The 14,762-nt window shown below is 36.8% G+C and overlaps 1 protein-coding gene across 12 annotated transcripts in view; it reads left to right on the forward strand.

Annotated features, from left to right (window-relative positions):
- Positions 1-14,762, forward strand: part of CAPRIN2 (caprin family member 2) — a 45,660-nt gene that overhangs the window by 19,847 nt on the left and 11,051 nt on the right. For 11 of the 12 annotated variants that reach the window (XM_037847004.1, XM_037846996.1, XM_037846998.1 and 8 more), the window contains exons 6-12: positions 691-773; positions 2,752-2,916; positions 4,483-4,526; positions 7,388-8,062; positions 10,242-10,364; positions 11,571-11,652; positions 12,691-12,755. In XM_037847004.1, coding sequence (XP_037702932.1) covers positions 691-773; positions 2,752-2,916; positions 4,483-4,526; positions 7,388-8,062; positions 10,242-10,364; positions 11,571-11,652; positions 12,691-12,755 — 1,237 coding nt within the window. The remainder of the gene's footprint in view (positions 1-690; positions 774-2,751; positions 2,917-4,482; positions 4,527-7,387; positions 8,063-10,241; positions 10,365-11,570; positions 11,653-12,690; positions 12,756-14,762) is intronic. The other variant, XM_037847001.1, reaches the window with a different exon arrangement.

Consider the following 14,762-nt stretch of genomic DNA (forward strand, 5'->3'; position numbering starts at 1 on the left):
GAAGAGATCTCTGTGCTTTCACTTTGTTAGATACAGGTTATTCCAACTTTATTCCTAAGTTAGCCATGCTAAAGCTGCTGCAGTTCTCAACCATTATAGGAAATCAGCCCTGAACAGGAAGAAACCTAATAAAACTCATAGGGAGTTATATGTAGCCATGTATTTTTTGTTCCCATGCTGATTGGCTACCCCCATCATCACCTATTTTGTTGTTTCCTTCTCCTATTTCACTTTGGAAAGTTCAGAGAATGTAGCTTACTTTAATATGTGAAAGGTAAGCCAAATATAATTTGAAAAATAAGCTGCTATCTTTAAATTAAGGCAAATACAGCTCTATGGAAGTGGAATAGAAGACTTCCATTCCACTATTCTTCCAGCTAGGATGTGTTCTTGATAAGTGGTTATACTGCATTGGCATCTTTAAAGTCTTTTTATTCTGTGTCTATAGCCCTATTGCTATATTTGGAAAAATCTTTCTTTTAACTGTAAGAAAAAATGCTAAAATTTGAAATACATAAATGGGCAGTCACCATTTATAAAATTTCAGTTTTCTTCTTCCAGAGTGAAAACAAAATTAACATTTGACTGTATTGACTGTTAGTGGGTTATAATGTATTAGTTGTCCTGCTGTATTTATATTTATATATACTTCTAAAGCCACTTTGTTCTGCTGCTGTTTCTCCATATCAGTGTTGAAGACCAGATGGAACAGTCATCCTTGTACTTTTGGGACCTTTTGGAAGGAAGTGAGAAAACAGTGGTAGGAACAACATGTGAGTTTTCTCTACTCTGGACTTATGCAGTAAATACTAAACTTTATGCCTAGAAGTTTAGTATGATATTTAGGACCTAAACTGTGTCACTCCATCAGAACTTATGTATCTGACAATACTGTATTCATATGGAGAATGATCCCTTTGTTCTGTGAAAAGCATCTACTGTATAATCGTACTCACTAAAGTGGAACTTAGGGAGAGTTTTAAAGTGGGAAATCAATGTGATATGGGGGCAAGACCTAAATACTAGTGCTAGATTGAACACTAGCTTGACCATTTTGAGGTTTAGTTCCATATTCTTTATAGTAGAAGTAGATCCACACTTACGTTAATATCAAGACTTACCTACTGTATCAGCTGAAGAAAATATGAATGATTTGACTAGATAGTCTATCGAGGAATTGTTGTCTGTTGATCTGAAAATGATCTGGATAGAGAGAGAGAGAGTCCTTTTGGCTTTCTAAATAGCCTTTGGCCAAATGACCAAGTACAAATGACTGGACATGAAGTGAAGAGCTTTATGTACTAGGTTAGGATAATGAAAACTCACTAGAAGCTGGTAAACAGTTTTATTGTTAGTGATTGCTTCCTTTTTTTAGATACCTAAGTATATGCAACTGTTGCAAGTTTTCTAAGTCTGTTTAATGCACAATTAAAAAAAATTTATTTCTTGTTTAGAATGCAAAATGGTGCTAACATTTGGAAAATAATTTGGCAGTTTCTTATAAAATTATACATTGCTTATTATATGACCCAGCACTTATACTGTTAGTACTCAAGAGAAATGAATACACATGTTCAGGAATGTACGTGAATGTTCATACCAGCTCTATTCATAGTAGCCCCAAACTGGACACAACCCAGATGTACATCAATTGGTATATCCATATATTGGAATACTACTCAGCAATTAAAGGAGTGTGCTATTGATAAATGCAGCAACATGAATGCATCTCAAGATAATTATACTGAGTGTGAGAAGTCAGACAAAAAAAGAGAGTATATATTATGTGATTTTATTTATGTAAAATTCCAGTAAAGGTAAAACTAGAGCTATAGGAAGTCATTGGTTGCCAGGAGGTAGGGGGAAGAGATTGATTGCAAAATTGGGGCATGAGGGAACTTTTTGTGGTGATGAAAATGTTCTATGTCATGATTCTGGTGGAGATAACATGACTATACATCTGTTAGAACTGTACACCAGTGGGTGAACTCTGTGTGTAAATTACACCTGAAAACTGGCTAAACAAAACAAAATCTGTGTCATGTTACTCCTATGAAAGGAGTAATAGACTTTAAGAAGTGTAGGAATGCTCCTTATTCTGGGAATTATGTTTGTAGTGGATATTTAAAATGAAATATACTTTAGACCTATTTGTGGTGCAGCAACTTTAACCTTTTTTCTTGATTATCAAATAGTGTTGTAGTAAGCATGATATACAGCATAATCAAGAGTAAAATCTAAATTGTGGGATTTTGTAGTTTAGAACAAATTTAGAGCTTGTACAAGATAGAATTTTGTAATACTTACGTTGGAGAAACTGCCTTTTACTTCACTTAATTATTTGGGGATGATAGGGTTGTTGCTAGATGTGATGTCTTGGGGCAGTGGAAGAAATGATTTGTCTCTTAGCTCAGGGAAAGGATGTGTGCTTTTGTGAAGTATTAGAGTCTTTGATTAGAATCTCTGATTTATAGTCATTTTTTAAATGGTGGACATGGAGGCTCAAACTTTAAGTGACTTGCTAAACTTTGGGATTCTGGTCTTGAAAATTTATATTCACTTAGCATAACAGAGAGATGGACTGAATATTTATTTTTTATGGTAATGACAAGTTCTGTGAATCCTTCCTGATGTAGACTATTGAAATGGCATGCGATGACTAGGATTTAATTGTATTAGGATTTCTGTTCCTAATATTTTCAATGAACTGTTATGTTATATGATAACTAAGTCATAATCACTCTTCTTTAGACAAACACATGAAAGATCTACTGTCTAGATTGCTGAGCTCAGGCTATTTTGAAAGTATCCCAGTTCCCCAAAATGTTAAGGAAAAAGAAATACTGGAGGAAGAAATGCTAATGAAATCAGAGAAGAAAAAACAATTATTGAAGACTGAATCTGTGAAAGAGTCAGGTTTGTTATGATTTCTGAAATTCTTAATAGTGGTTGCATTTTTAACACTGTTTTAGTTTGCTAATGCTGCAGAATGCAAAACACCAAAGATGGATAGGCTTTTATAAAACGGGGGTTTATTTTGCTACACAGTTACAGTCTTAAGGCCACAAAGCGTCCAAGGTAACACACCAGCAATTGGGTACCTTCACCAGAGGATGGCCAGTGGTGTCCGGAAAACCTCTGCTAGCTAGGAAGGCAACCGGCATCCGCTCCAAAGCTCTAGCCTCAAAATGGCTTTCTCCCAGGATGTTCCTCTCTAGCAAGCTTGCTCCTCTGCAAAACATCATTCACAGCTGCACTCACTGAGTTTTCTCTCTCTTAGTCAACTCATTTATATGGCTCCACTGATCAAGGCCCACCCCGAATGGGCGGGGCCACACCTCCATGGGAACATCTCATCAAAATTATTACCCACAGCTGAGTGGGGCACATTCCAGGCAAATCTAACCAGCACCAAAAACGTCTGTCCAGCAAGACCACAAAGATAATGGCATTTGGGGGACACAATACATTCAAACCGGCACAAACACTTAACCAAAAATGAGTTAAATCATTGTGAAATGATGATATCCTTATTTTAATTTGCTAGGGTCTACATACATGGAAATCTTTACTTGTTGTTAGATAAGTCTAAGTTTAGAAAACATGTCAAAGCTTTATTCCCATGATTTACAGAGTGAATGTTACAGCAACACTAGGTTATACTTTGTTCTAGTAGAGTACACAGATTAAAATGAGGCCTTTAAGGTGTTTGAATGAACTTCTCTGTTAAATTACTGGTAGGATAATTCTGTTTAAAAGTGTGGTTTAAAATGTAAGTTGTAATATCATCCAATATTGTAGTAGAACGAGAATGTAAATAACATAAGGTTAAAAATACTGATTTAGGAAAATTTTGTTAAAATTATTAAAAGAAATATACTTCTCAAATTACTGTTTCTTGGGGGGAGAAATATTTTGAGCAAATGGTACTTTTCCTTTTGTTTGCTTAGGTGGGATTTATTTAAGAAATATCTTTTCTAAGGAGATAATCCTGGCAGGGTTCTGTTAGCCCAGCAAGACTCCAGTCATTTCCTGTGTTCACTTCCTCTTAGTTCTTACAAGTCCAATGCTTCAATGCCCCATTGCCCTCCAACCTTAAAATGGCTTGTAAGAGGCCTTCAAACTAAAATGACTAATTTTTACCCTGTGAGACCTGAGCTATAATTCCAATTTGTGGGAAGATGTTTGTGGGTAAGAGGAAATAGTCTTATTTTCAATCAGAAATCAATTTTTAACTGAAACTTGACGAGCAAAGTGTCGTAAGAAGAGTTACTAGTTTCAGGTAGCCTCAGACCAAATGCTTTTGACCAACAATCAGTTGTTAGAGTTACTCCTGCCATGAATAAACTTAATTGTATTATCTTTTTCTATGACTCTTTTGAGTCTTCTGAAATATGTTGCTGTAATGAATTATAGTTGTTACCAGTCTAAAAACTTATAATTTGCCTAGTATTTATTTCAGTATTCCTTTTATTTTCCCAGAGTCCCTTATGGAACTTGCACAGCCAGAGATACAGCCACAAGAGGTAAGATCCTGAAAAGGAAATTTGCCCAGGTTGGTTTTGGAGACTTGCTTTAGTGTCATGGTTAAGAGCTGAGGCTCTGGAGCTAGACTTCCTGAGCTTCACCCCGGGCTCTGTAGCTCACTAGCTTAGTGACTAGCTAGGGACGGCTTTATCTTGTTATCCTCATCCATAAAATGGGGATAATAATGCCCACAGAGGAATCTAGATACGGCATCGTGGGATGGAGAACATCTTCTTGACCAGAAGGGGGATGTGAAAGGAAATGAACTAAGTTTCAGTGGCTGAGAGATTCCAAAAGGAGCCGAGAGGTCACTCTGGTGAACACTCTAATGCACAATATAGACAACCCTTTTAAGGTTCTAATGAATTGGAATAGCTAGTAGTAAATACCTGAAACTATCAAACTATAACCCAGAACCCATGAATCTTGAAGATGATTGTATAAAGATGTAGCTTATGAGGGGTGACAATGTGATTGGGAAAGCCATATGGACCACACTCCCCTTTGTCCAGTGTAAGGATGAATGAGTAGAAAAATGGGCGGGGGGAGGCACCCAGTGTTCTTTTTACTTCAATTGTTCTCTTTCACTTTAATTTTTATTCTTATTATAATTTTTATTCTTATTTTTTTATTTTAAAATTAATTTTGGTGATGAACGCACAACTATATAATGGTACTGTGAACAATTGAATGTACACTTTGTATGACTGCATGGTATGTGAATATATCTCAATAAAAATGAATTAAAAATAATAATAATGCCTACATCATGGGGTTAATGTGAGGAATAAAGGAGTTAGTTAATCTAATTCTAAATTACCTAGAGTTCAGACTTGCAGATACTAACTGCTCAGGTGTTAGCTTTTTTTTTGTCATTGGCCCCTATGTTAGAATTTAAAGATAGGCAAGATATTCCTCTCTCCAGAATTTACTCACATTGGTAGCAGAAGGTGGTATTTGTGTTCTTTTTGAAGAGACATTGAGATTCATGGAGACTGAAAAGAATGGGAGGGGCCAAAACACAGTATGATTAAAATATAGGGAAAACAAAGAAAAGACTGGTGATTCTGGAAACATAAGACTTAAGGTTACACAGTATAACTGTGTAGTTGAACTATCCTCTGCCTTAACTTTTTTTTTTTTTTTTTTTTTTGTGAATTGCTTTTATTTATTTATTTATTTTTTAATCATCATTTTATTGAGATATATTCACATACCACGCAGTCATACAAAACAAATTGTACTTTCGATTGTTTACAGTACCATTACATAGTTGTACATTCATCACCTAAATCAATCCCTGACACCTTCATTAGCACACACACAAAAATAAGAAGAATAATAATTAGAGTGAAAAAGAGCAATTGAAGTAAAAAAGAACACTAGGTACCTTTGTCTGTTTGTTTGCTTCCCCTACTTTTCTACACATCCATCCATAAACTAGACAAAGTGGAGTTTGGTCCTTATGGCATTCCCAATCCCACTGTCACCCCTCATAAGCTACATTTTTATACAACTGTCTTCGAGATTCATGGGTTCTGGGTTGTAGTTTAATAGTTTCAGGTATCCACCACCAGCTACCCCAATTCTTTAGAACCTAAAAAAGGTTGTCTAAAGTGTGCGTAAGAGTGCCCACCAGAGTGATCTCTCGGCTCGTTTTGGAATCTCTCTGCCACTGAAGCTTATTTCATTTCCTTTCACATCCCCCTTTTGGTCAAGAAGATGTTCTCCATCCCACGATGCCGGGTCTACATTCCTCCCCGGGAGTCATATTCCACGTTGCCAGGGAGATTCACTTCCCTGGGTGTCTGATCCCACGTAGGGGGGAGGGCAGTGATTTCACCTTTCAAGTTGGCTTAGCCAGAGAGAGAGGGCCACATCTGAGCAACAAAGAGGCATTCAGGAGGAGACTCTTAGGCACAAATACAGGGAGGCCTAGCCTCTCCTTTGCAGCAACCGTCTTCCCAAGGGTAAAACTTATGGTAGAGGGCTCAACCCATCAAACCACCAGTCCCCTATGTCTGTGGTCATGTTAGCAACCATGGAGGTGGGGTAGGCGAATACCCCTGCATTCTCCACAGGCTCCTCAAGGGGGCACTACATCTTTTTTTTTTTTTTTTTCGTTGTTTGTCTTTTTTCTTTTCTTTCTTTTTTTTTTTAACTTTCCCTTCTTTTTTCAAATCAACTGTATGAAAAAAAAAGTTAAAAAGAAAACAAACATACAATAAAAGAACATTTCAAAGAGACCATAGCAAGGGAGTAAGAAAAAGACAACTAACCTAAGATAACTGCTTAACTTCCAACATGTTCCTACTTTACCCCAAGAAAGTTACATAATATAGCAACATTTCAGTGAACTTGTTCCTACTACATCCATCAGAAATTAACAGACCATAGTCATTTCTGGGCATCCCCAGAACGTTAAATAGCTTATCTGTTCTTCTTGGATTATTGTTCCCCCTTCCTTAATTGCTCTCTACTGCTAGTTCCCCTACATTCTACTGCCTTAACTTTTAGAGGGAGTTGGGTAGGATGGGGTGAGATGGTAGAATGGTCCTAAGGCAGGCAAAGGTGGAATAGGCTTGACAAAAGAGCCTGAAACAGGCAAATTTAGCACCATGATGTGCAGTTCTTGATATTCTTAGGTGAGTCAAACATAGCTTTCTACTTTAGAAGTAGCAACGTTTGTATTTCTGTTAATCAAAGAAAAAGGAATGGACAAAGAAGTAGGGCAGTTTTTTCAAGTAGGGTACAGAGGAAAGTTTCACGTTAGTATGATGGCTCAGACCAAGCAAAATAGAAATGTTCTCAAAGTCTTCTATTAATTTTGTGACTGAAACACTTGCTCTTTCTGATCTAGTTTCTTAACAGACGCTACGTGACAGAAGTAGATTATTCAAACAAACAAGACAAAGACCAATCTTGGGAAGCAGATTATGCTAGAAAACCAAATCTCCCCAAATGTTGGGATATGCTTACAGAACCAGATAGTCAGGAGAAGAAACCGGAATCCTTCAAGTCCTGGGAGTCTATTAAGCACCAGGAGGTGTCAAAACCTGCAGTTTCTTTAGAACAGAGGAAACAGGAGATTCCAAAACTCAGGTCTACTCTGCAGGGAGAGCAGAAGAAGCAGGAGACTTCCAAACCCAAGCCAACTCCTAGCCAATGGAAGCAAGAAACTACTAAATCCAAAGCAGGATACACTCAAGAGGAGCAGAAGGAGGAGGAGACACCAAAGCCTTGGCCAGTTGAGCTGCAGAAAGAACAGGATCCAAAGAAGCAAACTCCAAAGTCTTGGATACCTTCTGTGCAGAGTGAACAGGACATCACCAAGTCATGGACCCCTCCCATTTGTGAAGAACAGGATTCAAGACAGCAAGAGACTCCAAAATCCTGGGAAAGCAGTGTTGAGGGTCAAAAACATCCTTTAACTCCACAATCACAGATTTCTCCCAAGTCCTGGGGAGTAGCTCCAGCAAGCCTCATTCCAGATGACCAGCTTCTTCCCAGGAAGTTTAATACAGAACCCAAAGATGTGAGTTGATCTGTATTATTCTGCTTCTGTCAATGTAGGCATAAATGAGAAGTTGTACTAATGGTAATTTTTTAGTTCTTTAGAAAAAAATCAACAAAACCCATGTTAAATTAATATATGAAGTATTTCACTTAACTCTTTAATGGATAGATTTGTTTTCCCTAGAAAATTGGAAGTTAACCTACTCTGTATCTAATCTGAGGTGAAATTTCCATAATTATAAAATGTTAAGTTTTTATGCCACAACTTAAATAACACAATACAACTTCGAAATGGTGGATAGTTCAGACAAGAATGTAATTTGTACAAGTGAGTACTGTAAATGCATGTCACAGGGCGGGAGACTGGTTTTACATTTCACCCCTTCTGCCTGGCATATGGGTGACTTTCTGACAGTATTCCCTTGTTTTTCTTTCACTCATTTGTAGCCATTCAGATTAACCTGCATTCTATGAAGAAAGTATATGGTAGTTGCAGGTATTCGAGTAGCTGGGGAATAATATGAATTAGTTCTCTGTTTCCACTTCAAAATAACAATTTTCTGGAAATAGGACACTATGGGCAGGCATTAACCATTTTATAGCTAGGTTTTGGAGAATAAGATTTAGTTCAAATATAAGGCCTTATTCTGTTAATAATCAAAAACCCATTTTAGGAAGATAAGGCTTGCAATTGAACAATCCTTGGATGCAGTCCTGTGTTAGTGTTGCCTTTTATTGATTATTAGTTACTTATTTATCATGTTATCATGCAATTTGTTACCCACTTATTTGGTAAAAAATGTAAACTTATCCTCCCCGCGTTCTTCTTCTCTAGTAGTGTTCCTTACACTTCCATGCCATTTTAGCCAAAATCTTTCTGATAAATTTTTGGTCCTCTCACAGTGTGAAAAACATTTTGCTGAGGGAAATCGAAACATTACATTTTATAAATGAATAATTTACTCCTTTCTAATTTCTGTCTTATGGGAAGAGAATTTTAGAGTTAAATTTGTCTCCTTTTGCTCTCCTTTTTCTCTTTTCTTCAAATGCTAATATTAATTTTAGCTTATTTCCTGACTGCAGAAGATTTATAGCCATATTTCATTAAGCAGATATCATGCAATAGTAATTGTAATGACAACTATGTTGAGAAACTTTTATTTAAAAACCTAATTTAATACCTCAGTAAAGCTGTTTTAAAAAAACCCAATTTAAAATCCTGCCAGGTGTAGCAATGTCAAACCTTTAATATATCAGAATACGGATATCATGGTATTTGCTGAATAGGATGTAAAATCAGGGATACTTGGTTATGGAAAGCTCAAAAGTCATATTTAATTGCTTTTAGGGCATAGCATTATTTTGAAGTTGTAGGTTTTTCAGTGACTGAGGAGACATTTCTCTGTATAATATAGTATTTGTCTCCCTGTAGGTCTTGAAAGCTCAGCTCTGTAGAACATTGCAAGTACAGACAACAGACAAGGGGACAAAATACAATTCTAAGCCAGAAGACTAGATGACATGAAATTAATCACTAAGCTCATACTTTTCTTCTTAAAGAGCCTCACATGTATTCACTTCTAGTCTATTAACTCTTACTTTATATGGTACTTTTGCCAAGTTTAGCTGTGTGGCTTCCCAGTGTGTTAGAAGGTGGAGAGGTGGACCCGGTAGAGACAGACATGCTGACAGCTCTAAGTAGTTAACTGTCAACTTTAGGTCTAACTCATTGGGCAATTTAGCATACGGGTAACTACCTTATGAATATCAGTAGCCCACAAAAGTATAGTTAGTTTTAACAAAATATGATAGTGTTTTGTATTTCCTTAATTCTGGAATGTGTATATATTCATTTTACATCTTAATGGTTCTGAAATCATGCATCTTAAAAATGAGATGCATTTTAATATGGTAGCAATTATTTTCTTATCAAGGAAGTTTTGTTATTGTGGATCTTCCCTTTAAAAAGGGTGTTTTAGAAAGATTTCCATTAAAGTGGTTCCGAAGGGGGTAAACCGTTGAAAGTTTGCTTAAATTATTTAGAAAATGCATTTATGTAGAAATTCTTCATCTGAGCTAACTCTTGTAAATGAATATTGCTAGGTGTTTGGTTTCACTCAGATGAAATAAGCCAAGTTTCCTGAATTAGGCCATTGAATTTGAATTTCATGCTTATACATTATGGGTTTATCTTGTAGGTGCCTAAGCCCATACATCAGCCTGTAGGTTCTTCCTCTACCCTTCCAAAGGATCCAGTATTGAGGAAAGAAAAACTGCAGGATCTGATGACTCAGATTCAAGGAACTTGTAACTTTATGCAAGTATGAGTCAATTTTAAAAAGAATCTTGTATGGTGTACATGGGACTACTAATTTCTGATCTGATGCATTATAGTGAAGTTAAGAGCATAGATTCTGGTGTCATATGAATCCTGGCTCCGCCAGTAACTTAGACTTTAGGCAAATTCTTAACTTTTTGCCTCAGTGTCTTTATCTGAAAAATGAGGATCATACTTCCTATTTCCTAAGTTTGTTGTGAGTAATAATAGGAATCAAACATGTAAATAGCTAAAGTGCTCAAGTATCACTGCTGTTACAGATCATCAGTGGCGTCCACTCAGGCTGCGAGAACTTACTCTCTGCTTTGTGCTCTGTTAGGTGCCGTTGTCTGTAGGAAACGAGAAGACATTTATTGCTTTCAAGGAGCTCATATTCCAGTTGTAGGAGATTGTAAACTTGTGCTCTATCGATAGTTAAATGCTAAATTGTGATACAATAATCTGTACTAAATAGTGTGATACAGATTCTTACCATATTTCAGAATACTGTGATATAACCGAATGCCAAAGTAGTCAAATAAGATATTTTGGTATAGTAAAAAACATCTTGAGCTTTGGAGTTAGGTCTGGGTTTAAATCCCAGTTCTGCTGCTTACCAGCTATGTAAGCGATGGCAAGTTATTTAGCCTCCAGTTCTCTGTGTATCTATAAAATGAGGGAATTGTCTACCCCTTAAGGGTATTTGAAGATAAATAAAAGGATTAAAATGCTCACTATAGGCCTAGTGTGGCTTAAATACTCAAAATGTCAGATATTTTTTGGGAGAGCCAAGGTAGGAGAAGATAATGGTTTCTCGTTGTGAAAGTGTTCAACAGCATGAGCTAGTAAGTAGGTGAGATAAAATAGACACTGGTTGAGTGTAATGAAAAGGAGGGTTCATGCTAGACAAGAATGCATGCTTATTTTAAGGCCTCAGGTCAGGAGTTTCTTTTCCAAGTTAGGCCTTAGAAGTACCATTATATTTCTAACATTTGACACAAACTTAAGGTTTGGCAGTTACTTGAGATTTGGTTTTTAACTTTTAATTTCTTTTCCTGGAAACACTAAATTTTTAACATCTTGAGATAGTGATTAGATAGTTATTAGACTTTAGCTAATGTGCTATGGGAAGCAGTACGAATACCATAATGGTAATAGCCTTTAAATGAATAATCTTTGTTCCTATTCATTATTTAAATCTTGCCTTTAGGAATCTGTTCTGGATTTTGACAAACCTTCAAGTGCAATTCCATCATCACAACCGCCTTCAGCTGCTTCAGGTAGCCCAGTAGGTATGTAATCATTCTGAAGACTTGGAAAAAATAGCTTGAGGTCTAACAGTTGTTTCTTGACCAAGGATTCTATTCTAGATATGTTAATTGAAGTGACTGTTTCTGTGTTCATTTAATTCTTCTGTCATTAGTATTATATGTGGGTAAATACCATTAGGACATTAGTGTAATTAACTGACCTCTTTGAGTATGGAGGAAAGTATCCAGATGGATGAATGGAAATGCCAAAAAGCTGTTTTTACAATTTTTGATCATCTTTTTGGAGTGAATTCTGGCTAGAACTTGCTTGACTTTTTGGACTTTAAATCTAAGGTTGAGGCTTTGGATCCTAATTGGGAGTGAAATTACTTCCATGATAGATAATACAGTGGTTAACACAGTAATTTATGATGAAGTCTAGAATGCATGTGGTCTGATGCTTTAAAGCTTACACTTTTTGTTCTTTATTGGTTTACCTCATGGGAAGAGAGTGACATAATCAAAGCCGTAGTCCACTGTAGGTGAGCAATAGACACCAGATAGAAGTCTAGTGCAGTTACTTGTGGATGAAGTAAGGAGGGTTAACAGAGGGTAATTAACCAAAGTGATAGATATTAAAAAGAGGAAGCCAAATTGGAAACTATGCAATTAACAAGCATATTATTATAAATAATCAAAGAGAAAAGAAACAAAACTGAAGAGACAGAAGGCCCCGCTAAGCTTTACTTTGGAATTTAATTGTATTGGTTAATCACTTTTCATGATAGCTCAGGCTTTATTTTCCAGATTCGGTTATCAGTTATTTTTAAAAGTAATAGGTTTTTTTTTTTTTTAGAAAACTTGAAATGCTGCTTTTGCCCATTTAACCTTAAAATATCACTATGTATCATAGGTGGAGCTGGTATTCTCCATTCTTCTCTAAGCCTTTCTGACTCTCTCATGGTGGACTTGACACCTAGTCCTTCCAGCTAATGTTTTTTAAAAAGTGTAAACTTTACTTTCCACTCAGTTGCTATGTATAAACTTTTCTGCCCCTCTTTAATTTACTGTTCATTTCAGTCTCTGCAGCATCTACAGAACAAAATCTACCCAGTAAAAACAATTTTCTTCAAGAGCCATTACAGGTAACTTCTCCAAATTAATTTTTTGTTTACTTTTCTTTACTATTCAAGGAAGAACCTCTTTCCTTGACAAGAATGATCAGACTTACTGATTTAATACACCTAACTAAATTACTGAAAATGTTCTAAGTTTATCTAGTTCTTAAAATTCCAGTACAATTGGTCCTAAAAAGATTACTTAAAGACTGTTATTCCAGTTTGCTAATGCTGCAATTTTGCAAAACAGCAGAAATGGATTGGCTTTTATAAAGGGGGTTTATTTGGTTATAGCATTACTGTCTTAAGGCCATAAATTGTCCAAGGTAAAACATCAACAATAGGGTACCTTCACTGGAGAAAGGCCATTGGCATCTGGAAAACCTCTTTTAGCTGGAAAGGCACGTGGCTAGTGTCTGCTAGCTCCCAGGTTGTGTTTCAAAATGGCGTTCTCCAAAATGTCTCTGTATCAGCTTCACGGGGCAAACTCTGGGCTAGTACCTCCAAGCATTAGCAAAACTCTGCTTTCAGCGGCTGTCTTCAAAATGTTTCTGTAAGTTGCAGCAGCACACTCCTTCTGTCTGAGCTCTTATATAGTGCTCTGGTAAACTAATCAAGGCCCACACTGAATGGGCGGGGCCACGCCGCTATGGAAATGATCTAATCAGAGTTATCACCTACAGTTGGGTGGGACACATCTCCATGAAAACAACCTAATCCAAAGGTTCCAACTTAATCAACACTAATATGTCTGCCCCCCCAAGATTGCATCAAAGAACATGGCTTTTTCTGGGAGGCATAGTATATACAAACAAGTACAACTATCCTAGTTGTTATAATAGAGAAGATTAGCTGATTTCATTAAGAAAAGAGCAAGCTGAAATATTCAGAGCTACCTTGTTGAAGAATAATATTAATATGCTATTTAGTTACCTACGTTACTTTGTACACCAGCATAGTAAAGGATCTGAGGAAAGAAATTTTGTTTAACCCGTGATTAGTGTCTTGGTTTGCCAGGCTGCTATGACAAATGCCACACTCTGGTTGGCTTAACAACAGGAATTTGTTGCCTTGTGGTTTTGGAGGCTAAAAATCCAAGTCAAGGTGTCAGCAAGGCCATGCTTTCTCCCCCAAAAGTCTGTAGCATTCTGGTGCTGGCTTGCCACAATCTTTGGGGTTCCTTGGCTTGCATCTTTGCCTCCTGTCACATGGCAATTTCTCTTGTCTTGTATGTGCTCTTCCTGTTTCTGCTGACTTCAGCTTCTTCCTGTGTGGCCTTCTCTGACTCACTTCATCCAAATTTCTTCAGCTTATAAAGGATTCCACTAATACAGAGTAAGGCTCACCCTAATTCAGTTGGAACACACCTTAACTAAAAGTAACATCTTCTAAAGTTCCCATTTATAGGTGAGTTCACATCCATAGGAACATGGATTAAGATTCAGACATGTCTTTTTTGGGGGAACATAATCCAGTCTTACCACAGTTAGCCTGTCCCCTCACCCCCTCCCCCATATAATAGTTAACTATATGGGAAAGGAACCAGTATCCATGGTTAGAGATATGAAGGGACCAGATCATTGAGATCTTTAAATGTCCTGTTGAAATTCTATCAGTAGTTTGCCCAAGCTTCACTAGCTATCTGGTTGTTATCTGCTAAAAAGTTTTTCCGGGGTCCCTCTGAAACTCATATGGCAATTCTCTTGACAGTATCTGCTTGTGACAGTAGGTTAAACATTTTGAGCAGGTGGTTCAACAGTTGTAGCCTTCCCATCCAACAACTGACTGAATACTATTTGTTTACAGTGGTTTAGGTATAGTTTGATAAGGTGTGTCTCAGTTTTCAAACTGTTTGTGGAGCAAGGTAGATGGGTTTTTTCCCCTGCCTTCTCCCACTCCACTCCTTTAGTTAAAGAGTCCCATTTTATCTGTTCTAGCTCTTAGGGTTCTACATGAAGCTTTTACTTGAAAGGTAATTTTTTTGAGAAGTCACTGGTCTAGTTTAGTAATTCTCAGGGGTTTGCAGGTCTGTGG

The sequence above is a fragment of the Choloepus didactylus genome, chromosome 8, assembly GCF_015220235.1.
Source record: "Choloepus didactylus isolate mChoDid1 chromosome 8, mChoDid1.pri, whole genome shotgun sequence".
Classification (NCBI taxonomy): Eukaryota; Metazoa; Chordata; class Mammalia; order Pilosa; family Megalonychidae; genus Choloepus; species Choloepus didactylus.